This window comes from Ranitomeya variabilis, chromosome 3 (genome assembly GCF_051348905.1).
Source record: "Ranitomeya variabilis isolate aRanVar5 chromosome 3, aRanVar5.hap1, whole genome shotgun sequence".
NCBI lineage: Eukaryota > Metazoa > Chordata > Amphibia > Anura > Dendrobatidae > Ranitomeya > Ranitomeya variabilis.
In genome coordinates this window covers 665,608,496-665,634,965 of record NC_135234.1, presented here as the reverse complement: position 1 = coordinate 665,634,965, position 26,470 = coordinate 665,608,496, and the positions used below count along the sequence as shown (strand labels likewise).

The following is a 26,470-nucleotide window of genomic DNA, read 5'->3' as shown; positions in this document are numbered from 1 at the left end:
GTAAAAAACGTGTGCGCAATTTTAGTGCGTTTCCTTTGCAGAAACGCCAGGAAAACAAATTAATCCTCACGTGACTGTATCAATAAAATTGTCAAAGCCAGATAGCAGAAGTATAAAAAACAAAACAGCTTTTTTTAAAAAATATGACATCCCAAAAAGAGAGAAAAAGCAGCTTAAAAATGTGATAAAACCACATGTAAAAAAACGCACTCCAAAACGCAACAAAAAGAAAAACTTAAAAAAAAAAGGAACTTAGCATAGCAAATAGGTGCAGAAAATCTGCAACATCAAAAACTCACCAAATACTCATTGTGGGAATGTAGCCTAAATATACGGAATGTTTCACAAGGGGTTTATGCACATTGAGGCTTTTTGCTGAGTTTTTGGAGAGGAAACTATAATTTATTTTTAGGAGAATGAGGATTTTCTGCTTCAAAAATTGAAACAGAATAGAAATACTTTAAGAGGAGGATTTTAGCCATTGTAGTATAATAGATCAAACATGCAGCATGTAAAAAGGGAAAAAAAAAAATCAACTATACGCCTGACATTTGCTGTGATTTTTGTTATGCAATTTTAAATCCTCATTCGCTTGCATTGTACTGTACAGTATACAGAATTTCAGTGAAAATATCCCCAACAATTCTGTGACACACTGGGGCATATTAAAAGAAAAAATTGACTGGGTTGCTCATAGCAACCAATCACAATGCAGCTTTCATTTTACCAGAGGTGTTTAAAAAATGAAAGCCGAGCTCTGATAGGTTGCTATGGGCAACAACATTTTTCCTATTAGAAAGGTTTGATAAAACTAGGCCCAATTTGTGATCATGGCCTACAACAAAACGAACACGCACTTAGAATATTCAACATTTATACACTATGTACAGAGGGCGAGTTCACAATCCAGGGGGTGTTGGGACAAACGGACTGATCAGTGTTTTATGAAGTCCTGTGATTTTTTTTTTCTCTGTATTTACAGGGGGTAAAACTTATTTTATGTGGCATTCCAGGACAGTTGAAGATTAAACACAAACCTTTATCTACACCAGATGTTGGTAAAATTTAAAGATAAAACGCATTTTTCCCCTCAATCTCTGACGTTTAAGTTAAAAATAAAAAAAAATGCTATGCCGTCCCTTTTTTGACACGTAGATAAATTATAGAGTTGATTCACTCAGCGGCTACAAACATGAAAATCAAGGGAGAGGAAAGGGAACCTTGAACCCAAGGGAGACAAAAAAGAGAAAAAACACTTGTTTTTGATTTGGTGGTCCCGGGGAGCGGAGGATTTAGCCAGCTGCTTGCTTTGATTTACAATACAGCCGCTTACGCCTTTGCTAGTCATCACACCTGACAGGGGTATAAAGTGTGGCCGCGGAGAGGTACAGATTATTATTTTTCTTTTTCACTGAAATCACTTCAAAGATCTTTAGGCCGATGAGATTGACAAGTATTGAGAATGTAGCTCGCGGAAAAAAAAAATAAAATCTGGCAGCGAATAAAAGGGAAACATCACAGCGCAGAATTGGTGTAAATCCCGCTGCTTACCCCTTAATCCCACTGATTGTTAACAGGACTCGTGTCTTAGCTGACCCTATATGACGACTCTTTCTTTTTTTTACGTGCGAGCGGTGCAAAATTAGCGTGAGGCGGGTAAGGGTCGAAACGATTGCCCCAGTTGTCAGAGCTTTGCGACAATAATCTACACAGTTTGCAAAATTAAATATATGACACAATGTGTTTTTTTTTAATTTTCAAGTGTGCTGGAATTTAACCTTTCTGGACCTTAAAGAGTCGTTAAGTGGCTTCACTCCATAAGGCATTAACCTTCTTCAGATAAAAAAAACAATATACAAGGGTCTGAAAAAGTGCACCTGTGTGGACAGAGCAAATGTTAGCAATTGCTGATTGGTATATATATATATATATATATATATATATATATATATATATATATATATATATATATATATATATATATATATATATACGTAGACACACAGGAAAAAAAAAGGCCAGCACACAAATTGTCTCACGACTTATTCCCCATGCTGCGGTCACATGAGAATGTAAAAAAAACTCCACCGATGTTGCAGTGTTTGATCATATTGTCTCAAGCGCATTTTACAGCAATTGTCTTTCATCACAACCCATTAGAAGCTGATATATCTTAGAATGTTTCCATCCTGCTGGTGGTGGGTGAGGAACGGGTCTCCATAGTGCAAATGAACAACGAGAAATCCATTTATCCAAGTAGGGATTAGTGGTCATCAGGAAATTCTTGAAAACAAAAAGGCATCATATTTCCAGCTGTGCCAGGCACTTACAAGTTCCATTTTAATTCTTTTTTTTAATGTTAAAACTCATGAATCTCCAGTGAATTGTCTACATGAAGGGTCTCCTCCTATACACAACTGTCCACCATGGAGGAGTGGTCTTTTCACGTCTTTTACTGCGGTTCTTGTAGAGACTTGATACATTTTCACAAAGTTGGCAAATTTGGCATTTTACTAGTACGGTCACATTTCCAGCTCACCAGTTCAACCAGTCCTGAGCGTCATGGATCAACTAGTTGGATGCAATCAGCCGTGGATTTCAAAAACCCCAAACCCCAATTCCCAGAAACACGAAGATGTTTTGTGTCCATTCCCTTGGGTTCTGTCGAGTCACTATGCTCCTTGGGCAGACGCGTCACTCGTGGCATTCCCCATCAGTCACTCCTGAGTGATATCTTTGGTCGAGCTTAGTGGTGTCTTCTTTGTGCATATAGCCCTAGTCATAACAAGACATTATATATTTGCCCAGGCAGCGACTGAAAGTTATATTTTAGGCAAACGCCCATATTGATAACTGTCTCAAGATGATGCAGCTTCAGAAATGAACTCACAGATCTTGCGAACTGTGTGAAGACAAATATAACAAACTGCACCACTGTACAACGCTAGAGCAGCAGCCTAAATCAATCCACCAGAATGAGGGACACCATGTTCTTTGCGTCATAGACTCATAGATCCATCTTCTTCCATCGGCTCTTCTTGCGGCTCACTGCTGTAAAGTTAAAAAGTGAAAGACAATATTATTTTATACAGAAATGGAATCTCAGACACACAAGGATGATTATTAAAGGGAATCTGTCACCCAAGTTTGTTCTGTAATCTGAGAGCAGCAGAATGTAGGGGCACATACCCTGATTCCTGATCTACCAGTTCTCCTCATGTTGAGCTCTGAGTTACCCCACCAGCACCACTATTTGGCACAGAAAGCTGCCGATCAGTGATGTGGGTGTTTTAACAACAGAGCTCATGAATACGCTTGACTACATGACAGCGTGTTTACTAGTCGTCTCTCTAGTAATCTCTTGCTGATAAAATGGTGGTTTTATAAAAACTACGCTAAGCAGCCCAGCAAGTGACACATCACTGGAATCAGGGTCTCTACACCATGCTGCTCTCAGCTTTGGTGGAAAAAACCTGGTGACAGATTCCCTTTAACTGGTGCTTTATGTATCAGTCATAGGGCTTGTTCACATAAGCTTATAACATGGCCCAATGTTTTAGGTCTCGGCCCAAGGTTATACTATGGGGCAGTGCAGATCTCCAATTTTTTTTCTAGTGCCGATTTGGCATGAGAAAAAAAATCACAGCATGCTGCGAGTGCATCAGATAATGGAACCATGTGTACTCATATAAGTCTATGGGTGCGTGTAAAACATCAGACTGAACTCGGATATCATCCAAGTGCAGTCTGATTTAAGTGGACATAGACAATATAGAACATAGAGAAACTAAGTTCTCCATCTTCTCCTCACCTGTGCTATGATTCTCTCATTCAAGAGAATCGGATCACACTCGGGTACAAAACTCTTACTAAACTTTGGCGCATATTTGGCAGATCTAAGGATACAAAATTGAAGTCTATACATGTGATGAGAAAGTGTAGATTTGCGCTATTATATGTGCCAATTACTCAAATATTTATTACAGAATCTGTCCGTTCAATACTGGCCCAATTGCTCCCTGATAACCTTAGACACTTTACTTGCCATTTTTCAAACTTTAGAGAGAAGTCGAAATTTTAGAGCATGCGTGTCTGCACTATTTTTACAGCACAAAAAAGGTGCAAATTCCCAAACCATAAAAAAGTGTTCCCCTATGTTATAAAAAAGAAAGGGATTGGTTGGTCACAGGTGCAATTACTTTTGGTCTTCAAAAATTAACATTTCTTCATTCACTATTTGATTCTAAACACACAGACTACTTATGGTAGCTTTTAACTGCTGTAACAATGTTTGGTTTTGGGACTGTAGACTGACACATATGGATCACAAAAACATTTAAGAATGAACCTAGAGGGGTCAACACTAGAAGTTATAGCAACCCATTAAGAACGATTGCTTGGAAATAGAAGGAAACATACTTGCTCCCAGCAGCTGCTAGAGAAGTCCGGCCCACCGACAATGAAGCCAGAGCAGTCACCGTGTCCACTTCATCCCGGTCGTGCTTCTGAGCTTCGACGAGAGAGTAGCCCACCTTCGATACATATCGTTTTACAGAATTCCAGTATTTACCTGTAAGAAGAAAATGTCTTACTGAACAGTACTAGTCTTTTTGACCAAGTGTCCTTCACCGTCTGAGACAACACGGATGTTTTGTAATGGGGCTGACATTTTGTTAACATGATATAAGAAGAAGCATGTTTGTGAGTGGAAGCGAATAAACACAACTAGTGAGAACCGGATGTCAAGGGCTCGGTTACCATAATTAGAGACAGAGATTGAGTAATTGTTTTACTGACTCATTTATTCCTTTAAGCAGTGTATGATGTGCCCCAAATATCCCATGATGAAGACTTATTTTTGAATATTTTAAGACTGTTTTGTGTTTCCTTCTAAATATTTTCATTCTGACATTTGGATGAACTCACATCTTATACCTGAATACTAACATTACCTTCAGTTTAGTAGGAAACCCCAAACCATGTATGTTCATGACCCTGATACTCCTATTTTGGAGTTCTCAATGGGCCACTGGGACTGGTCATGTCTCCAGTTGCAACTATTGTATAGCAGTGGACCCAATAAATTAAGGCATCTGCAATACAAGTAAACAGGAATTGTTGGCTCAGCCCATGATCATCTTGTAATCTATGCCAGCTAAATACGTCACAGAGATCCTATGGTGACATGATCACCAAGAGGGGCATAATGTGCACCATGCACAGACTTGCACCCACTTTCTTGTTGTTATTAGAACATCTGAAGATATACAAGGGCTTGTTTTTCGTGTGAAAACTTGTTAATTTTATTGACACCATTTTGGGTACATAAAACTGCTATTCTTCCATTTTTTGTGTCTTTTTTTTTTTTTTTTTTAATAAGTATAAATAAATTTGCATTGCCACATTACAAGAGCCATAACTTTTTTTTTTTATTTAGCTATTTATGTTTGTTTCTTTTCTTTGTGAAGGATGAGTTGTAGGTTTTTTGTGCCATATTGATATAATTTGTTTGAATTTGAATAATTTGTAATTTTATATGTAGGTAATGGACATCAATTCTGGCAATGATTTAACCTTTTTATGGTTTAATTATATTTGTATAACAGTTATTAATTTTGATAGCCATTAGGGTACTTTTTGAATTCATAGGCAGACCTTGGCAGTGTTCATCAGGGCCATGGCTGCCATGGGACCTTGTTAGCATGCTGTAGTTGTGTAATGAAAAGCCAATGGGCTTCTTTCAACTGTAAATAACAGATGAAACTCGGGTTGCTATTAAATATTGAATTGAAGGGATTTAAATGGCCAGGATGAGAAGAAACTCTGATCCTTGGCACAGACTTCAGTATACTACAGTATATAGGCCCTATATATACACCAAGTACTGGTGCATCAATTTGCTTGAACGGTAGTATGATTTACAATGCAGACTAGTATAAAACGGGCAGCCTGTACATCAGATCTATACTTTCATAAACATGGCCCACTTTTGTAATACTTTTTTTTTTTAAACATTGGTGAATATCTGTGTTAAGGTTCCCATACACATCAGCCGAAGCACCGGCAGTCTAATGTGTATGGGGGTCTCCAGACTCTGCCCCCACAGATGATGTTGGGGGAACCCAGGATCTTGCATGCTGATCCTTTTATTCTTGGCAAGATAAGCCAACACCAGAGGGGTCTTAAAGAGAATCTCTACTGTAGTTTGGATCTTCTCGGCAAAGCTAACGCTCTTGTTTACAGTGGAGTTGGGAAAGATCTGTCGACTAACGCAACTGGCCAAACCATTGTTCATCTGACAGTTATCTAGAGTGTATGGGGCCCCTTACATACATTCAATAGGATGCAGATGTCCAACTTTAAGACATAAAATATAGTGCTGTGCGTAATGAGATCATTTTTGGAGACTCTAGAGCTATTTGCATACAAAGCAAAAGTAACTTCAATTAATTTCACAAAGCACTAGTCTAAATAAATATCTACAGTATGTAAACGAAAACCATGACATCCAGACCATCCTCGTCTCCGAGAAAGATCACTATATGGGAGGGAGGTGCGGTTTGAATACTTATAGGGTTCTGTTGAAAGGCTTCAGCAGTCCAAGCCAAGTTGGCTACCCAAGACATATTTTAGAGACCATTCTATATAGCTGCTGATTTCTCATTAAATTCTGGTATTAATTGAAATGAGATCTCAGCAACATTTGTGACTGATTTATCACTCAGAGAGCCTTGTGACAAGCGCTTTGAAGTTATGTCTTCCAGATTTGTGCGTAGGAAAATCCTTTTTGCAGCTGCAAGTGCTTGCCACGCATTATAGTGCTGAGCACTGCGTGGCAGGCTGCTTTCACTGTCGAGGTGATCCCTTTCCCAACCCTCCACCCCATTCCAACCTCCCATATTCCAGCAGAAAGAAAAAAACAAGACTCACTCTGGACTTGAATGACAGTTTCTAGCGACCGAACAGCATTCTGATTTGGCCGTTGCCTTAAAATTTCTTCAGGGAGTGGATCCAACTGGAAATTGGAAATAGCACATTGCAATAAGCATCTACTCTAAATGAGACTATTGTCCATGTCTTTGGGGGGAAACCCAATTTTATAGTTTAAGATTAATTTTAAATCCCAAATATATGTATTATAATAGTAGCATAGTAATGCAAATCGAGATCAATAGGACTTCTATAAACTACTGAATATGGAAATCCAGCAACAACTTCTAGCCATGGTCCATCAAAGAGGTCAGATATCCCCAACAATAAGACCATTGGTGCCATGTGATGGCCTATGGTGCACTTCTTAAAATATTCTGATATGTAGTGGAACTTTTAGCAAAACTATAGGAGCTCAGATCATATTTATAGTATTTCCTAAACATCCTATATTCTCGGAAATAATTGGCCATCGTATATATATATATTTTTTTTTTTTTTGGTAATATATGAAAAGATATATTGTTTGTAGACTGGTACAGTGGCATGTAAAAGTTTGGGCACTTCTGGAAAAAAATGACTTATTGTGAACAGTTAAGCAAGTTGAAGATGAAATGATCTCTAAAAGTGCTAAAGTTAAAGATGACACATTAACTTTGTATGTTAGGTAAAAAAAATATATATATAGGCATTTTTTACATCTTAAAAATTACAAAAAAGAAAATGGCCAATGCAAAAGTTTGCGCACCGTGCATGGTTAGCATCTAGTAGCTCCCGCTCACCCTTTTGCAAGTATCAGAGCTTAATGAATCACATATGTCCCAAATGCAACATCAGAAATGCTAGACACTTCAAACGAAATATAACTATAGACAATTCCTAGCAACTATGAATATTGCCTCAAGAAACAATGAAAGATTCTGGCTAAAATAAATAATATATTTTGTGAATACATAGAATAATTCACAAACATACAAAGCTGGGTGGGAACATAAACCTCCAATGGGAGGAGGTGCCGGAAAAAAATAGCTGAGTTGCCTCAGGTCACTGGATGAAGGCCTGCTAGCTTATAGAGAAATTCCTATGGGCTAGGTGAGCAGTGTGGTCGATGCAGCATTACATACATGGAACAGACCTGCTAATATTATGAGTAAAGTGTTTAGTGCCTACATTATGAAGTAACTTCCACTATTATAGCCGCCTCTACGAAATCACAGAAAGTGTTCACAACACTAGCTAAATTATGTAAACTCTTCTAAGGTATAAAATGCCAAAAATAAAAGTCACATGTGCAACTTCTACCAAAGTAGTATAGACATTAGTAAAGTATTTTCATTAGTCCATCACCTCAAATAGTTTCTATAGCCAGGACACCTGCAGCAAACAACTGAACAGCCGCATCTACCGGACCCCGGAAGAAGCATAAGCGAAACGACGTAAGGGTCGGGGAGATGCGGCTGTTCAATCGTGGCTGGGTTTTTATAAAGCCGGGAAATTTGCATCTCCTTGCCTTTCCTACGATGATAGTAAACAAGCCATAACCCCAAAAGGCTAATTAAGATGTAAAACCTTGGTCAAAGTTATCTGAGCACACAAATCTCCAAGGGTGCCCAAACTTTTACATGGGCCCATTTACATTTTTGTAATTTTTAAAATGTAAAAAAAAAAAAAAAAAAAATGATTTTCCTTAAGTACAAGGGGTATGTGTCATCTTTAACTTTAGAGAAAGGGAGCATCGGTCCAAGTTCTAGTACACAATTCCAAGGTATATTTACAATAATGAAGTCTTTATTTCCAAAGCTAAAATATAATCAAGGCAAAAAATCTTTTTCTTTCTTGGTTGTGTGATAGAAATATATATATCATGTAGATCTCACTTGCATGTATACTCCTCTATAATCATATATATTCATATACTCACAGCTAATATATACATTATAATCAATGGTTTAAAATGGCTGACATGAACTGATATAAACCAGACAGATTGTATGGGGTTTTCCATCCCAAAAGCGGAACAGTGTCAGATGTATTAACTGCTGATCAAATGTCTCAACTTTGTCCTACATGCAGAGAGCTCAATTCTATTTGCTTAATCAGCAGTCATATGAGCATTAATCACAATATTCCATATATGTTTAGATAACCAATGACAGAGGAGCTAGACAATATGGTAATTAACTAACAACCCCTAACCACTCCTTTCTATATGCTATCATAAAAACTATGTATGTACAATAAAGTATCAGTATTGATGGAATGTTATTGATACAACATGGTGTGCAGTCTCATTCCTTGAGCGCTCAAAATACTCTTTTTAATACTCTTATTGGGAGCGGCCACAGCACACAGGGATAAATTTATCCAACCCAAAAATTTCCATATCAGTTGAACAAGCAGAAACATGTACTGTACGTTCAACCAAGAAAGAAAAAGATTTTTTGCTATGATTGTATTTTAACTTTGGAAATAAAGATCTCATTATTTTATTATATACCTTGGACTTGTGGACTAGAAGCTGGATCAATCCTTCCCTTTTCTGTGTTAACCAACGCCTTGCAGTGGCGTGGATTAGGAACTTCCGTGCAGACACTGCTACATTAAAGGGTGAACTGTTTTTTCCCTTTTTTTTCATTTAATCCTTAACTTTAGCACATTTAGAGATCATTTCATCTTCAACTTGCTTGCTACATTAAAGGGTGATCTGGTTTTTCCCTTTTTTTTCATTTAATCCTTAACTTTAGCACATTTAGAGATCATTTCATCTTCAACTTGCTTAAACTGTTCACAATAACAGTAATTTTGACAAGGGGTGCTGAAACTTTCACGTCACCGTAAATACAAGTAAATAAAAAAGATTGTGGAAATAATATACAATTTTTTTCAGCTGAAATAGAAATAAAAAAAATGAGACAAGAGAGAAGGAAGGAGGCTCTCAGGATAGGTTTCATAGGAATGACTAACTCCACACCAGGGCTTACAAAGGACATGAACCAAACACCTTTTTCGCCTATAGTCATCAACTCTCACCGCCTGGACCTATTCAATCATCTGACATAATAAGAGTGCTTCAATATACCTCTACAGTGACTCTATATGTTGTCCGACATATTGCCATATTACTCAGATCAGCTCAATATCGGTTTGTGGGTTACACTACAATTTCCTCATGAAGGAATTGAATTGCTTTGTTGGACAGAGGAGTAAAGTAATGCATTATTGCTGGATTTGTTAATATTTGCTTTTTCTTTTTTGTGGCAGTGATAATCTTTTATAATGGTATATTGCAATTTATTTTCGGATTTTTTTTAGATTTATCTTTCTATTGGCTTGGAGAAGTAGCCAGGTGTGCATTCCTCCAAGTAGATTGTGTGATTTGCTTTATCTAATATATATATTTTCTTGAGCCGAAATTACCTCATTTCCCAGTAAAGCAGACACGCAGGCTTCTGATGCATCACATATAGAGGTCAGATCATGACCACCTTCGAGGGCAAGCACTACACGTCCTCCAGCCAGGCTCATCAGTTGACGTGTCATGTGGCCAAAACCTGAAAATAAAAGCACAAAAAAGAATAAACTTTCATCCCATATACAAAGTCCTAAAATTTAATACAACTCTATGAAAACAAACTCAACACTACAATTTAAGCTTACACTTAGCTGTTACTTTATATCCTCCAAGAGGAGCTGGATGACCTTCGGCTGCATCAAATCCAGCAGAAACTAAGACCACATCTGGTGAAAACTCGTGAGCAATTGGCATCACCACCGTCCTGTAAAGAGAAAGATGGACAGAATTCAGCACCAGAACAGGAATACCACAGAACTGGAATAAACAGTTTACTTAATATCAGATTATTTTACACATTAAAAGAAAAAGTCAATTGGACAAGCCAAAAAAATAAATAAAACAATTGCTTCCGATGATACAAAATGGTAGTCACAAAATTCCTTAGAGTAAAATAGTTCCTTTGCCTAGATTCTAAGAATTCAATTTTTCAGAGTGGAGCTGCTAAAAGCAGTCTCATGTGCCAGGAGGTTCAGTCCTAAAATTCCTGAATAGCGATAAACTGCTTTGCATAAACATGGTTTGTTATACAACCCATGTCATGTTTCCCATATTTACCAAGTCTACCATATTTGTAGGATCCGCATGTGTATATAAGATTCAGGCTGACGAGTATTCTCCCCGTTTTGTCAGAAGAATCCCCCAAATATAACTTCATTATTGGATGTCCTACCGCTGGTAGCAAGTGTTCAGTTGTTATACAGCGCAACTAGAGGGGAATCAAAGTAAAACTTGATGCTCATTTAAATCAATGGACTGTGTGTAATGAAAAGATCTGTTGGGCCCTCCAGAGAGAAAGAAATGTGCTTACTCTTCACTGAAGGGCTTCTCTCTATTAACCCGAGAAAGATTACCCTATATGACACTTATCATACAGAACGACAGGGATCAAGAGTGGTGGGGAACATTCCAAAACCCATGCCTCAGACATCAAGAGAGCTTGTCTGAGGGGGGTCTATACTCTCTACCTGTAAACAGATCTGTGAACAGCATGGTTAATTACTGTACCCACTTCTCTGGTTTGATTCAATTAATTTAACAGGATTGTCCACTATCGGACAATCCCAGCTTAATCAATTTAGGTCCCAAATTAAAAGGAAAACAGTATATATTCACCTCTTGCAGTGATGCCATTACAGCTAGGTCTGTGCCGCTATTCCTGGAAGTAATGTGTCATTGTTATCTCAAGGGTAGGCTGCAGCCAATAAGTGGCCGCTTATCAGCTGCAGCTCATCAATATTCCGTAAGAGCGGATGTCCATCAGCAGCAATGAGCGGACACTCGTCAGCTGCAGCTCAGCAATATTCCGTAAGAGCGGATGTCCATCAGCAGCAATGAGCGGACACTCGTCAGCTGCAGCTCAGCAATATTCTGTAAGAGCGGATGTCCATCAGCAGCAATGAGCGGACACTCGTCAGCTGCAGCTAAGCAATATTCCGTAAGAGCGGATGTCCATCAGCAGCAATGAGCGGACACTCGTCAGCTGCAGCTCAGCAATATTCCGTAAGAGCGGATGTCCATCAGCAGCAATGAGCGGACACTCGTCAGCTGCAGCTAAGCAATATTCCGTAAGAGCGGATGTCCATCAGCAGCAATGAGCGGACACTCGTCAGCTGCAGCTCAGCAATATTCTGTAAGAGCGGATGAAGAGTGACCACTCATTAGTCACAGCCGGTACACAACGTAATTTCGGGAATGGTGACTGACATCACTGGGGCGTCACCGCTGCAGGAGGGGAGTATGCACTATTTTGATTAAGGTAGCGGACAACCCGTTTAAAGAGTAATTTCCATCTGAAGACCAACAATAACAAAATAATTTAGTAAGCGATTGTATTTTTGGCATATTATTTTCTGCCATTCTAATGTGTTATATTCCTTTTTATATTAGAAACTGAAGTTAAATGTCTTTGCTAGCTTTGGAGTCAAGGCTTGGTCCTTGTTTTCAACCTAATGTGTGCCTCACCACATGTACAATTGTCACATTCTTCAAATTTCTACAATGATACACATGAAAAAATAGTTTTGAGGCCCTTAAAGGGTTTCCCAAGAGAACAGAAACTTCCAGTAATGGACAATCGGAAAAAAAATACTAGTGTCAAGAAAATGAATAGATAGTTGGTGTGTTATACAGAAGTGGTATCACTAACTCAACCGGACATTAGTAATGTGTTCTGTTATATGCTACTAGATGGTGGCCCGATTCTAACGCATCGGGTATTCTAAAATATGCATGTCCACGTAGTATATTGCACAGCCCACATAGTATATTGCCCAGCCACGTAGTATATTGCCCAGTCACGTAGTATATTGCCCAACCACGTAGTATATTGCCCAGCCACGTAGTATATTGCCCAGCCACGTAGTATATTGCCCAGCCACGTAGTATATTGCCCAGCCACGTAGTATATTGCCGAGTTACGTAGTATATTGCCCAGTGACGTAGTATACAGCACAGAGCCACGTAGTATATTGCACAGCGACGTAGTATACAGCACAGAGCCACATAGTATATTGCCCAGCCACGTATGTCACAGGTTAAAAAATAAACATATACTCACCTTCCGAGGGCCCCTTGTAGTCCTGTCGCCTGTGTGCGGTGCACGCGGCAGCTTCCGGTCCCAGGGTTGGTATGAGCGCAGGACCTGTGATGACGTCGTGGTCACATGATCGTGACGTCATGGCAGGTCCTTCTCACATAGCATCCTTAGCACCGGAAGTCGTCGGACTACGGAAGGTGAGAACAGCAGGTTTTTTTGTTTTTTTTATATTATTTTTAACATTAGATCTTTTTACTATTGATGCTGCATAGGCAGCATGAATAGTAAAAACTTGGTCACACAGGGTTAATAGCGGCGGTAACGGAGTGCGTAACCAGCGGCATAACGCGGTCTGTTACCGCTGGCATTAACCCTGTGTGAGCGGTGACTGACTGACTGGAGGGGAGTATGCGGGCGCCGGGCACTGACTGCATACTGTCTGCGACTGTGCCCGTCGCTGATTGGTCGCGACAGCCTTGACAGGCAGCTGGCGATACCAATCAGCGACGCGGCATTTCCGTGACGGAAGTTGCCAACAGAAAGACGGAAGTACCCCTTAGACTATATATATATATATATATATATATATATATATATATATATATATATATTCTCAAGATATTGCATCAGCAACCAAAATGAATCTGGAGAATGTTATGCGAGACCCAATTGGTGGCTACATGCCTTAAAGGTTCATGAATATTGGTTAGGCCTACAAAGTGGTGGCCTCCACTGTATCTAGGACACAGGTGCTCCCAAGACTAAGACTACATATGAACACTGGTCTGAAAACATGAATGCACATATCTGATTCCATGATTGTACTATTATATGCCACAACAATACTTGAAGGAACCTGCTCGCTGCCTAACTAGCTATCCCAGAGAGTTGACAATCTCACAAGAAGCAACGCGCCATAAAACCTGGCAATGAGGAAATAAGGATTGTGAGCGAAGCCGTGAGCGGAATCATGCTTTCTTTGTGCAGAAAACCTATTTATAGAATCTCTTTCAAGTAAAACTGATCCAGATGTAGAAACAAGGGAAGGGGGTTGGTGGGCAGGAAGAAACAACCTCGTAACGTGGAAGAGAATTAAGGCACTGCTGAAGTCACCGCGAAAATACCACTTTAACTCGTTCCCTTCTAGACTATAATTGTGCTGATATCGCATCGCAATGCCAAGCCATGGCCATTCTCCAGGTCTACTCCAAACGGTTTCTGCACTACTTACCATTATTTCATATAACTATTGCGCAAAGACCTCTGTACACAGATACGGATGCGTTGTGGTAGATAGCTTTCATTACAAACCAGACACATAACTGTGAAAGTGACTTGTAATGCAGACAAACATATAGTAGCTTCCAGAGCTGGTTCTAACACCATTGCCTGGTGGTATCATGGCTAGATGTACCCGAAATGGGAATGACCTCAACCAATTTAATGTATGAAAAGCACAATCGGTAAAAAGGGACATAACCAAAGTCTATGTATCGGATTTACTCCCCTCCAGGTGGAGCAGAAATACTATACATACTTGTATACATCACAATGATTTTTCAAAATAAATGGTACAGGTGAACATTTTTGAAAATGTAAAAAAAAAAAAAAAAAAAAATGGATTTCAGTGTCATACGAGCACGATGAGAGCCGGAAACCAATATCACTGAAACGGCACCGATGTGGGAAATGAGTGTAAGTTTTTATTATTTTATACAGGGGACGACAGCAATAAAGAAGGAGTTATCCAAGGGGTAGACCCCTTTAAATTAGGGATCTTAGTTTCCTTATCCATGAATCCGCAACATATAATGTAGATATCCAGACAATATAAGGGATAGCTCTCATTTGTCATAGAGGCCGAGACTCAAGAGATTAATTGATTTCTTCTGCAACCACAGAACATTGTGGATGGGTTTGGTTTTGCGGCACTGACTGCAGCTGTTTTTAACATATAACTAATCATACTAAATAGTATAAGTATACTATAATGGTAATATCACGCAACAATTAAAAATGTAATGACAGTGCAAAATGAAAATAGTTTTAAAGGAATGTTCCTATTCTAGACAATTATTGCATAGCCACAAGACATTTTATCAGTGTAAAGTAGGTGCGGGTGTCCCACTACGGGGGCTTCCCCCTCTCCCCTGTGATCTCGGTTTGCCATTTCCATCCATTTAAGTCTGTGGGATATAGAGCGGTGCTTTTACTTAGGTTTTTTTCCATACATACGTTTTTCTTATTTTGTGTACGAGATAAACGGATCGATTTTGAGCATTGTTTTTCACTTAATTTTCATCCATATTTTAGTCTATGTATTCGTTTTCTAGTATCCAAAAAAAAAAAGTTTTCAAACTTCTCCCACCTATTAGATAGTAAAAAATAAACATCGGTCGGATGCCACATGGATGGCATCTGAGAGCTTTTTTTTCTTTTCGTGGACCCATTCATCAAAATGGACATATCTCAGTCTTTTTTTACAGACAAATAAACCCCCAGACATGTGAAAGGTTCTAACAGGGATAGAACATGTATGACTAAAATGAATGCCTGAATGAGGCTTAGGCTATGTGTCCACGTTGCAGAATTTTCCTGATTAGGCTGGAGTCTCGCACAATGTATAAAAAAATCTGTCCGATTTTGTCTGCTGAGAATCGCACAAATGTTCTCCGTATGGTGATCCGTATCTCATCCGTGTGCAATGCCAGGATGCGTTTTTTTCTCATCCATGTGTTGAGATTTTCTCACACACTTGCAAAATGAGCAAATAATGGCTGAGCCATTCCTGTCACCTGCCCAATGCCTGAGAATTTCTCGCAAGTCACACGCATGGTCCGTGTGCTGTGCGTTTTTTTTTTCTTACACCCATAGACTTGCATTGACGTTTCTCAGCTGAGATATGCAGACAATTGCAGCAATGGTGCGATTTCACTCGCATGCGTAATACGGATAAGAAAAAAACGGATGATGGGAGCTGCCCCATAGATTAACATTGGTCTGAGTTCTATGAGATTTTTTATCGCATAGCACTCGTCCGTATTACAGACTAGTGTGACTCTGGCTTTATAGCGTATTTGTTGCGTTTTTTAGCGTTTTTTTTCCAACGGCCCAAATACAATTCTATAGCGGCAAAACCGCCGATTTTCTGCAAAATTAATGAACATGCTGCGTTTTTTTCTGCAATGCATTTCCGCTACAGAAAAAAAAAGCAGCATGGGAACAAAAAATGCGGAATGCATTAAAATAATGGGATGCTTTATGTAAGCGTGTAAGCGTTTCCGCAAAAACGCTTAAAAAATGCTAAAAATCCGCATTGTGGTTACATAGCCTTAATTGAAGCCAATACGACAGGTGATTGATTATTGGTGGCCAGTTTGCAGCTTCAAACATGGATCAGGGAGAAGTTTATGAGTTTTTTTTAATGCAGAAATCAAATATTTGAATGTATCGTCTAATCACAAGAATAACAGTGGAGAATGGATGGACCATCTGATGATCAAATTTGTTATTCCAGTACCTATCGCAACCCATCAATAGCTTTATGGCTGCTACAGGAAACACAACCACTTTCTACCTACACTCATTTTGTATATATGAGCTCAATATCTGTATCTCTAAGTTTCCTCTGTCACTTAATTTTTCTTTTTTTTTTCATTTTACATCCAGGATATTTTGTGACTTAAGCCAAAGAAAAGAAAAACGCATCAGCTTTATTCTAGAGGTACAGAAGATATGAAGGAATTGGACTTGCTGCAGGACAGCATCAATTAACCAGAAGGTGGTCATTTCTATTATCAAATGTCAAAGAGGGTACGTTCGAAAGATACCGTACCCACACCAGAACACATCACCACAAGTAAAGAGCGAACTGAGAAAGAAACCAGTAACAATTTCTTAGCAGAAAGCAGAGAGACATCAGTCAGGGTGGGCCGGTGCTGGTAGTGAGGACGGGCATTGCTGACTGTTACCCGGCATTGGGCTGCATGCCACTCTCTGAGCACATAAGTTAATTCCAGAGCACTCCAAGCAATGTAAAACATTATTAGTATAACCATGCAGACAAAGTCCCTGAATAATAGCCAAATGGCTTATCCTTAGTTAGGGTATTGGAGAATGGCTGTGTATACAGCCCACCTGTCCTACTAATGGTGCACAATGTGTTGGGTCAGTCAGTCCACAGCAACTCGTGTTGATTGTACCGGTTAGGTGTATGGATAAGGATACAAATGTCTAACTGGGAGAGGGCTGCACTGACATTGCCCAAATAATACCTGTACTGTGGACACCCAGAGGGCTTCAGTCCCCAGCTCTCCTCATCCGGCATAGTCCACCAGCACTAAAATGCACTACAAGGTCAGAAAAGACAGAAACGAAAAGGAGTGAAAAGTGGGAGCAGAGTAGAGGAGGAAGGAAACCTAGAAAAAGAGGGGAAGGCAAGAAAAAGGGAAGGGTAGAGGAATACATTTGGAGACTCACCTGAAGGCGGCAAGATACTCTGCATCACCCATAGGGGGATCTAAACCTCCTGCCCAGGCAACATTCACATTGAAGCCCTCTCCACTGTTGGCACCAACCTGTGATTAAGATGACATGTAAGTTCATGATAATATGCACTTAAGTAGAACAAGAATGCTTTGAACAGAGTGTTCTCCTGGGGTCATGATGGAAGGTTTGAGGTGAACGCATCCAGGTGAGGTTTGGTCACGCATAACAGCTGTTGGAGCTATCTGTACATATTTTTTTCCATGCCAAAACCTAGAGGGGGTGCTACTATAGTGGTGCCTACACATCTTCTAATACTATACTGGTCAGGGTCCTGTGATCATTACTGGATGTTCCTGCATGTTTTAGCAGAATCCATCACAAATCTAATGATCATGGAGTACTCTTGAAAAGCATCTGTCTCCAGGTTTTTGCCACCTAAACCGAGAGCTGTATAATATAAAGACAGATACCTTAATTGCAAAAATGTGTAAATGATTGTGCTGCTTGCTGTAGTTTTGGTAAAATCAATGTTTTATTAACAACAGGTTATCACCAGAGGAATAGTAAACCTGCTCCATGTAGTACTCCATACACATGAGATCCATTTAACTCTGCCCCCCACCACTGATTGGAAGCTTACTGCCCATGTACACAAAAAGCTGCCAATTAGTAGTGTGGGAGGGTTATACAGAGCCAGGTAGATATACAGCATAGAACGCTAGGATTTTATAAAAAAAAATACAACACACAGTCTAGTAAGTGACACATCAGTGGAATCAGGGTTTCTGTTCCTAGATCAAGCTGCTTTCAAATAGGGTAGCAAACACCTGGTACCAGATTCCCTTTAAGATGTCCATGCAATACTAGCATGGACATCTACACAGGTTTTCTGTGGACAGAGAGGATAAAGCTGCTGCCAACTCGTTCTAGCGGCGGCTTGTACCCCAAGAGATTAAAAGGATTGGCTGTTTGAATTCGAACAGATCAAGGGAGAACCAGTAGGCCCCCATACACATAGGATGGTTGGCTGGTCTCATCAAAATCAGTAGGTTTCACCACAGCCTTTAGAGACATTAGATAACTTTTCATAAAAAAACAGTAACATTTTCCCTTTCTTTATATTTTTCCCTCCGATAAGAAATGTTGATGGCTCTTGCGCATCTCTACTACCTATATAGGTGGCCGCTTTCCAATGTGTGAAGAACATATGGATGCTTTTCCTAAAACCTTGTTACATCCTCTGTCATAATTTCTGAGTATTAAGGCTAAGATCACACAGGGCATTTTTGCTGCTTTTTTTATACATTTTTTTTATGCTAATTTTCAGCAGCTTTTTACAGTACCAGCAAAGCCTGTGAGATTTCAGAAATCTCATGCACACACATTGGTTTATTTGTCATCAGTATTTTGTGCTTTGCATGTTTTTTTTGGACACAGAGCATGTCACTTCTTTCAGCGCTTTTCACTCATTAACTTGAATGGGTGGTGAAAAATCGCTGAAAAAAAACACACCAAAAACATAGGTAGCAGGTTTTCTAGCATGCCAAAACCGCCGCAAAAAACGAAAAGCAAAGAAAACGTGTTCTTTCATGCCAAGATATTAAATTTTTTGTCATCCAAAGTGGTCTCCAAACTGTGGCTTTTCAGCTGTTTCAGCTGGCGAAACAAAGGTTGCAAGCCACAGATCTCTTCTACTCATTTTCTAAAACATTCAGATCTTTGGCACGAACCCACCCTTGTCATGCCCAATCCTAACCAGTAGACCACATCTTGTCCTATAAGATCATTATCACATCTGCACACGATTGGATACAAATACGGCAAAGCAGGATAGATGCTAAAATCAATCACTGTAATATCAGGGGAACACTAATTCCTATATTTTGTAAAATAAAAACCAATATATCTAGTTGGCGTGTCTAACAATATTCACACTGACAGATGACGGAGTATGTGTGAAAGTGAAAACCAGAAACCAGAATCAGAACTGGTTATTTTGAGCCAAACACCCTTGATCAGCTGCTTGGTCAGGAACATGTCAAAATAACATCTAGTTTGATAAGACAACCACCCAAAAATAATACGGGAGTGGACGGGAGTTTCTCGAGATAAAATGAGTCTGGCTGACAATGTGAAGCTCCAGGCTCCTTGTGCAGCTAAAAGGTTAACAGTTCAGGAGATAAAAGGTTTTTTTTCTCTTGCAAAAGCTTCAAATGATGAAAAGCAAGCATTCTGTCTATCACTTTTATAACATTGTTTTCAAAGGAGTTATTTTGGGCAGGAACGTATATTTCCCATCTGTTCTGCATCTTTCCTCTCCGTTTTTTTTTGCAAAATCCTTTGTTCCTCAAAATATCAAAGTGATGATGATAAACTGTTTACAATGCAAAATCCTCTCAGCCCTTCATCCCCAAGAGTCCCTTCGGTAGTAGAGGCAGCACGTGATCAGCGATGTCAATCCTAGCCTTCTAACTATGTCATCTGCCTACGATTATTGGAAGAAAGTGCATGGCTTGGAATCCCATGAAGTGGAGTCTTACTATTAGGGGCTGCAAAGATCGTAGAAGCCAAAGCCCCTGTCTGCCTTGTGACAAGCGGTTAACCAGCAGGAAGTGGAGTAATGCTACGGATTAGAAACCACTGACAGACTTGTGTCATTATTGAGACTCTGATCACCTCGTCAGCAGCTCCGCTCCCAGGAAAGAAGTTGCCGTCATCGTGTCGATGCAGGGAGATGTACAAAACGCTGGGATCTCTGTAAAAAACTCGTTGAGTTCCATTGCCATGGTGCACATCCTAATCAACAAGAAAAAGTGAAGATTGAGTGACTCAAAAACCATAAAAGTAATTACAGTACTAGAGCAGTTCCAAAAACTATTGATAGTTGTGGCAAAATAGGAACCAAAGTAAAGCAGGTATAAATTGGTCTAATACATCTAACCAAAAAATTATGGAAAGTTAAGCCAAATTGGAAACAAAACAGACCGGATGTAAAATAGATTTCTCAAATAAATACATGCTCTTTACATTGTGAGAATAATCATCAAAATTATGAAATTAATAATTACTGATGATACCATGTATACATGTAAGCAAAACATATTAGTTCAGCCCATATCACATCCCTCAACACAAGAAGTGGAGCCTTCGTTCCATCAAACGTGTGCAGGAATTCAAAGGAACGTGACCAAGCTCATACGTAGTGTTAGGAATACATTTACCATTTTACCAATACAAGAAGATACGGGGCTACAGTATATGAATGATTAGGCTGTACTGTAAAATCAATCTTTTTTTTTTAATTGTGAATGTAACTCTTTTGTGTGGTACTCTTGTATTGAACTCCAGGAATCTGTACCATGTAATTTTTTGGACAAGGGGCAGAGCTAAGTAACATTTTGTCACACTGCAGATAGTGGGGGAGGCCCCAAAGCAGCCAGTTGTCTTAGGCCCCTTTCACACATCAGTTTTTGCCGTCAGTCACAATCCGTTGGCTCGACGGATCAGTCGCAGATTGGGAAAAACTGATGCGATGGATTCGTTTTTTGGGGCGGATCTGGCTAATTGGATTGGAGCATGCTCAATTAAAAAAAAAAAAAAAAAAGAAATCCGTTGCTAATGCAAGTCTATGAGAAAAAAAACGGATCCGGCGACTTTTTTTCAAAATTCGACGGATTGTGACTGATGGCAAAAAACTGATGTGTGAAAGGGGCAATAGTGCCAGATACAGTACAGGAAGGAGGATGAGGAGGGTAACGTGGATGAGCTCCTGAAACGTGAGACACACCAACAAGTTTTGTAAATATATAGTGGGGGAAATAAGTATTTGATATACTGTCAATTTTGCAAGTTTTCCCACCAACAAGCAATAATAATAATAATAATAATAATAATCTTTATTTATATAGCGCCAACATATTCCACAACGCTTTACAGCTTAACAGTGTCAAACACAACAGTCATAAGTAACAACGTGACCAATACAATAATTAAAGCAAAATAAGACGACCCTGCTCGTGACAACTTACAATCTACAATGAGGAGGGGGAGATACAAAGTACAGGTGTGCATTTACAATGATGTATTTACAATGATGGCCCAGCCATCTTCAGGGGGATAGATGGCGATAGTGAATGGGTTACACACACACAAACATAAAATGACTTTGATTAGTGAACGTGATAGGCCACTCTGAACAAACGTGTTTTAAGGGAGCGCCTAAAACTATGCAAATTGTGGATGGTCCTAATATCTTGGGGTAGAGCATTCCAGAGGATTGGCGCAGCACGGGAGAAGTCTTGGAGTCGGGATTGGGAGGTACGGATTAGTGCAGAAGTTAGTCGAAAGTCGTTTGCAGAGCACAGTGGTTGGTTAGGCCGATAGACAGAAATGAGGGAGGAGATGTAAGAGGGTGCCGCACTGTGCAGACCTTTGTGGGTGAGAACAAGTACTATGAATTGTATCCTGTAATGAATAGCAAGCAATGGACTTGATGGCAGACAGGGGCCAGGACGACTGCACTGTAGTGAAGGGAGGATGGATGGGGTCATGTATCGTGAGATTTTGCCAACAACCTCCTTCCCTCAGTAACAGCATTGAAGATGGGTCGTGGCTGGGTCTTTTAGCGTGACAATGACCCAAAACACACAGCCAGGGCAACTAAGGAGTGGCTCCGTAAGTAGCATTTCAAGGTCCTGGAGTGGCCTAGCCAGTCTCCAGACCTGAACCCAATAGAACATCTCTGGAGAGAGCGGAAACACAATGTTCCCAACGACAGCCCGGAAACATGAAAGATTTGAAGAAGATCTGTATGTGCAAATTTGGTAAAGAACTACAGGAAATGTCTGAACTTTGTAATTCCAAACAAAGGCTTCTGTACCAAATACTAAGTTCTGTTTTTCTATTGTATCAAATACTTATTTCATGCTATAAAATGCAAATTAATTACATAAAAATCATACAATGTGATTTTTTCAAGATTCTGTTTCTCACAGTTGAAGTGTACCTACGATAAAAAATTACAGACCTCTCCATTCTTTGTAGGTGGGAAAACTTGCAAAATCAGCAGTATATCATATACTTATTTTCCCCACTGTGTGTATGTGTATTGGGGTGGACATATCTGTAGTGCCACCTGTGGTGCATTTGCGCATGCAACTACAGAGAAAGCCACAACACTAGATTAAAGAAAGAGGTTTTATGTCATGTCACCACACATGATACCATTATCCACTACTCACTGCAGCCTAAGAGGATAATTAAACCTTACCGCAACTGTAAGCAACCACAAATCACCTCCTAAGTGACACCACAAGTAACACAGTGGTACCTCAATTCCAAAGCCTCTGCCAAACCCAACTCACAGTTTACTATAATATAAGCTTCAGTCAGAGCTCATTAAGATATTCATCTTTTTATCGTATGAGACAAACGGTCCTAGATTCATCGGTGATTTTTTTTTTTTAGCGTTTCTTCAAGTTTGAACGGAGTATCATCCGAGTTTGGTCCGGATTTCATCAGTTTTTCTTGGATGCGAAAAAAAGTTTCTTCACCTTCTACTATCTAGCAGGTAGTCCGTGATAAATGGATAGCACTCAGGATGGGATCAGAGTACGGTCCAAATTTTTCACTGACTCAGACTTGGGCCGGCGTCACACTAAGCGTATGAAAATACGGTCCGTTTTTTACGGCCGTTATACGCAGAAATATTCCCAAAATAGTGATCCGTATGTCATCCGTAGGCAGGGTGTGGCAGCGTATTTTGCGCATGGCATCCTCCGTATGTAATCCGTATGGCATCCGTACTGCGATATTTTCTCGCAGGCTTGCAAAATGGACATTAATGGATTTATGGGCTCAAATGTTCGGTAAATCATAGATACAGTATATATACACATACACACACACATACATACACACACACACACACACTGTATTTATATTTAATTCAGCGCGAGATATGTGAAAAGCCGGTAATTCAATTGCCGGCTTTTTCTTTCTCCTTCACAAACCCGACAGGATATGAGACATGGTTTACATACAGTAAACCATCTCATATCCCCTTTTTTTGCATATTCCACACTACTAATGTTAGTAGTGTGTATGTGCAAAATGTGGGCGCTGTAGCTTGTAAAATAAAGGGTTAAATCGCGGAAAAAATTGGCGTGGGTTCCCGCGCAATTTTCTCTGCCAGAGTGGTAAAGCCAGTGACTAAGGGCAGATATTAATAGCCTAGAGAGGGTCCATGGTTATTGGCCCCCCCTGGCTAAAAACATTTGCCCCCAGCCACCCCAGAAAAGGCACATCTGGAAGATGCGCCTATTCTGGCACTTGGCCACTCTCTTCCCACTCCCGTGTAGCGGTGGGATATGGGGTAATGAAGGGTTAATGTCACCTTGCTATTGTAAGGTGACATTAAGCCAGATTAATAATGGAGAGGCGTCAATTATGTCACCTATCCATTATTAATCCAATAGTACGAAATGGTTAATAAAACACACACACATTATTTAAAAGTATTTTAATGAAACAAAGACGTTCTGCCAGTCCCTTGGGAATTTTTCCCAGGCTCGCGTTCATATCAGGACATCCAACAGAGGGCGCATCACCGCGACTCAAGGTAACTACAGGACATTCCCCTGCACTCCATTCATGCACAACATTTTACAGACAGGAGCGACTGCATTAGCACAGCTCCTGGCTGTAAAATGATTTAACCCCTTCAGATGGATTTACATCGTGGGACTGACAGAACGACGAAAGGTATGGGATATTGTTGATTTTTTACTTTACCTTTTTTACAGGACGAGGGTCTTCAGGTGGATTACCAGTATAATAAAATATTACAACACCCTGTGTCTTTATTTCATTAAAATACTTTTAAATAATGTGTGTGTGTTTTGTTTTATTAACCATTTTGTACTATTGGATTAATAATGGATAGGTGTCATAATTGATGCCTCTCCATTATTAATCTGGCTTAATGTCACCTTACAACAGCAAGGTGACATTAATCCTTCATTACCCCATATCCCACCGCTACACTGGAGTGGGAAGAGTGGCCAAGTGCCAGAATAGGCGCATCTTCCAGATGTGCCTTTTCTGGGGTGGCTGGGGGCAGATGTTTTTAGCCAGGGGGGCCAATAACCATGGACCCTCTCTAGGCTATTAATATCTGCCCTCAGTCACTGGCTTTACCACTCTGGCGGAAAAAATTGCGCGGGAGCCCACACCAATTTTTTCAGCGATTTAACCCTTTATTTTACAAGCTACAGCGCCCAAATTTTGCACATACACACTACTAACATTAGTAGTGTGGAATACGTAAAAAAAAAAGGGATATGAGATGGTTTACTGTATGTAAACCATGCCTCATATCCTGTCGGGTTTGTGAAGGAGAAAGAAAAAGCCGGCAATTGAATTACCGGCTTTTCTATAGAACACCGCTGCGTATTTCTCGCAAGTCAGACTGCTGGTAAGTGTGTAATCCGTATTTTTCTCGCCCCCATAGACTTTCATTGGCGATTTTTTTGCGCAATACGGTGACAAACGCACAATGCTGAGATTTTCTACGGCCGTACAAGACCGTATAATGCGGATCAGTAAAATACGGCAGATAGGAGCTGGGACATAGAGAATCATTGTACCGTGTGCAATCCGTATTTTCTGCACCTCTCATACGTCCGTAAAACTCGCTAATGTGACGCCGGCCTTGCACGGTCGGCTTTGATCACTCAGTTTAATATTTGACATTTCTCCAAGATTATGCGTGAACCACATGGTCTGCAAAAAACCCTGAACATGTGAACAACCCCACAGCCTACACTAGATACTAGGAGAAACATGGATACAACTTGCATGGGAAAGATGGACGTCTGAATGAATCCTTAAGCCTGGGCTACACTGCTACTTTTAATAGCGCTACTGATTGATATTAATTAGTAGCTGCAGTCTAATAAATTTCATACGACACAATGTATTGCTTTGGATGGCAGCTGTTGCTAAAAAAGTTAAAATCAAGCAGTAAAACTAAAAAAAGTCATAGTGCAGCCAGGTCTAAATGTGCTCCAGCTTTATTTCACATAAGATATAATAGGAAAACAGAGAACAGTATGAGCAAAATATGGACTTAGTAGTTAAAATTTTTGGTGCTTAAACACAAATAACATGTTGCAATGTAAATATGCAACCAGACTTGTCTCCCAAAAAAACTATTGTAATTACACATGTTTTGTTATACACATATAACACATTCACAAAAAAAGGCAATTTGGACATCATTCCATAATTTCCCTCAGGATCAATAAAGTGTATCGTATTTCACACAAAACACCCAAGAATGGGACTGGCAAAATTGTTGGCATCTTTCCAAAATCGTGTGTAAACAACTTTGTTTGAAACATATGATGCTCGTTTAAACTCACCTGTGGAAAGTAACAGGTGTGAGCAATATGAAAATTATACCTGAATCAAGATAATAAGGGTATGTGCACACGTAGGTGGGATGTCTGCGGATTTTTCCTCACCTGTTTTTGTAAATCCACAGGTAAACCGCACTGCGGATTACCTGAGCATTTACTGCGGAATTAACGCAGTTTTTGTGCGGATTCCACCTGTGGTTTTACACCTGCAGATTCCTATTATGGAGCAGGTGTAAACCACAGCGGAAACCGCACAAAGAACTGACATGCTGCGGAATAGACGACGCAGCGTTTACGCGCGTTTTTTTCCGCAGCATGTGCACTGCGGATTTTGTTTTCCATAGGTTTACATGGTACTGTAAACTCATGGAAAACAGCTGCAGAACCGCAGCGTCAAAATCCCTGCGGATCTGCAGCAAAATCCGCAGCATGTGCACGTAGCCTAAGAGGAGAAACTGCCACGCTAAGAATGGAAAACAGAAACAGGTGAAGAGAACTGTCTGAAGACTTAGGCTATCTGCA

At 39.8% G+C, this 26,470-nt stretch overlaps 1 protein-coding gene across 4 annotated transcripts in view; it reads right to left on the bottom strand.

Annotated features, from left to right (window-relative positions):
• Positions 1-2,355: 2,355 nt before the first annotated feature.
• The window catches only part of HDAC7 (histone deacetylase 7), a 498,490-nt gene continuing 474,375 nt past the window's right edge, over positions 2,356-26,470 (bottom strand). For 3 of the 4 annotated variants that reach the window (XM_077297893.1, XM_077297894.1, XM_077297891.1), the window contains 7 exons: positions 20,205-20,324; positions 17,520-17,617; positions 10,588-10,706; positions 10,348-10,481; positions 6,931-7,015; positions 4,420-4,570; positions 2,356-3,051 (listed from right to left, as the gene is read on the bottom strand). In XM_077297893.1, coding sequence (XP_077154008.1) covers positions 3,000-3,051; positions 4,420-4,570; positions 6,931-7,015; positions 10,348-10,481; positions 10,588-10,706; positions 17,520-17,617; positions 20,205-20,324 — 759 coding nt within the window. In that variant the 3' untranslated portion in view covers positions 2,356-2,999. The remainder of the gene's footprint in view (positions 3,052-4,419; positions 4,571-6,930; positions 7,016-10,347; positions 10,482-10,587; positions 10,707-17,519; positions 17,618-20,204; positions 20,325-26,470) is intronic. The other variant, XM_077297892.1, reaches the window with a different exon arrangement.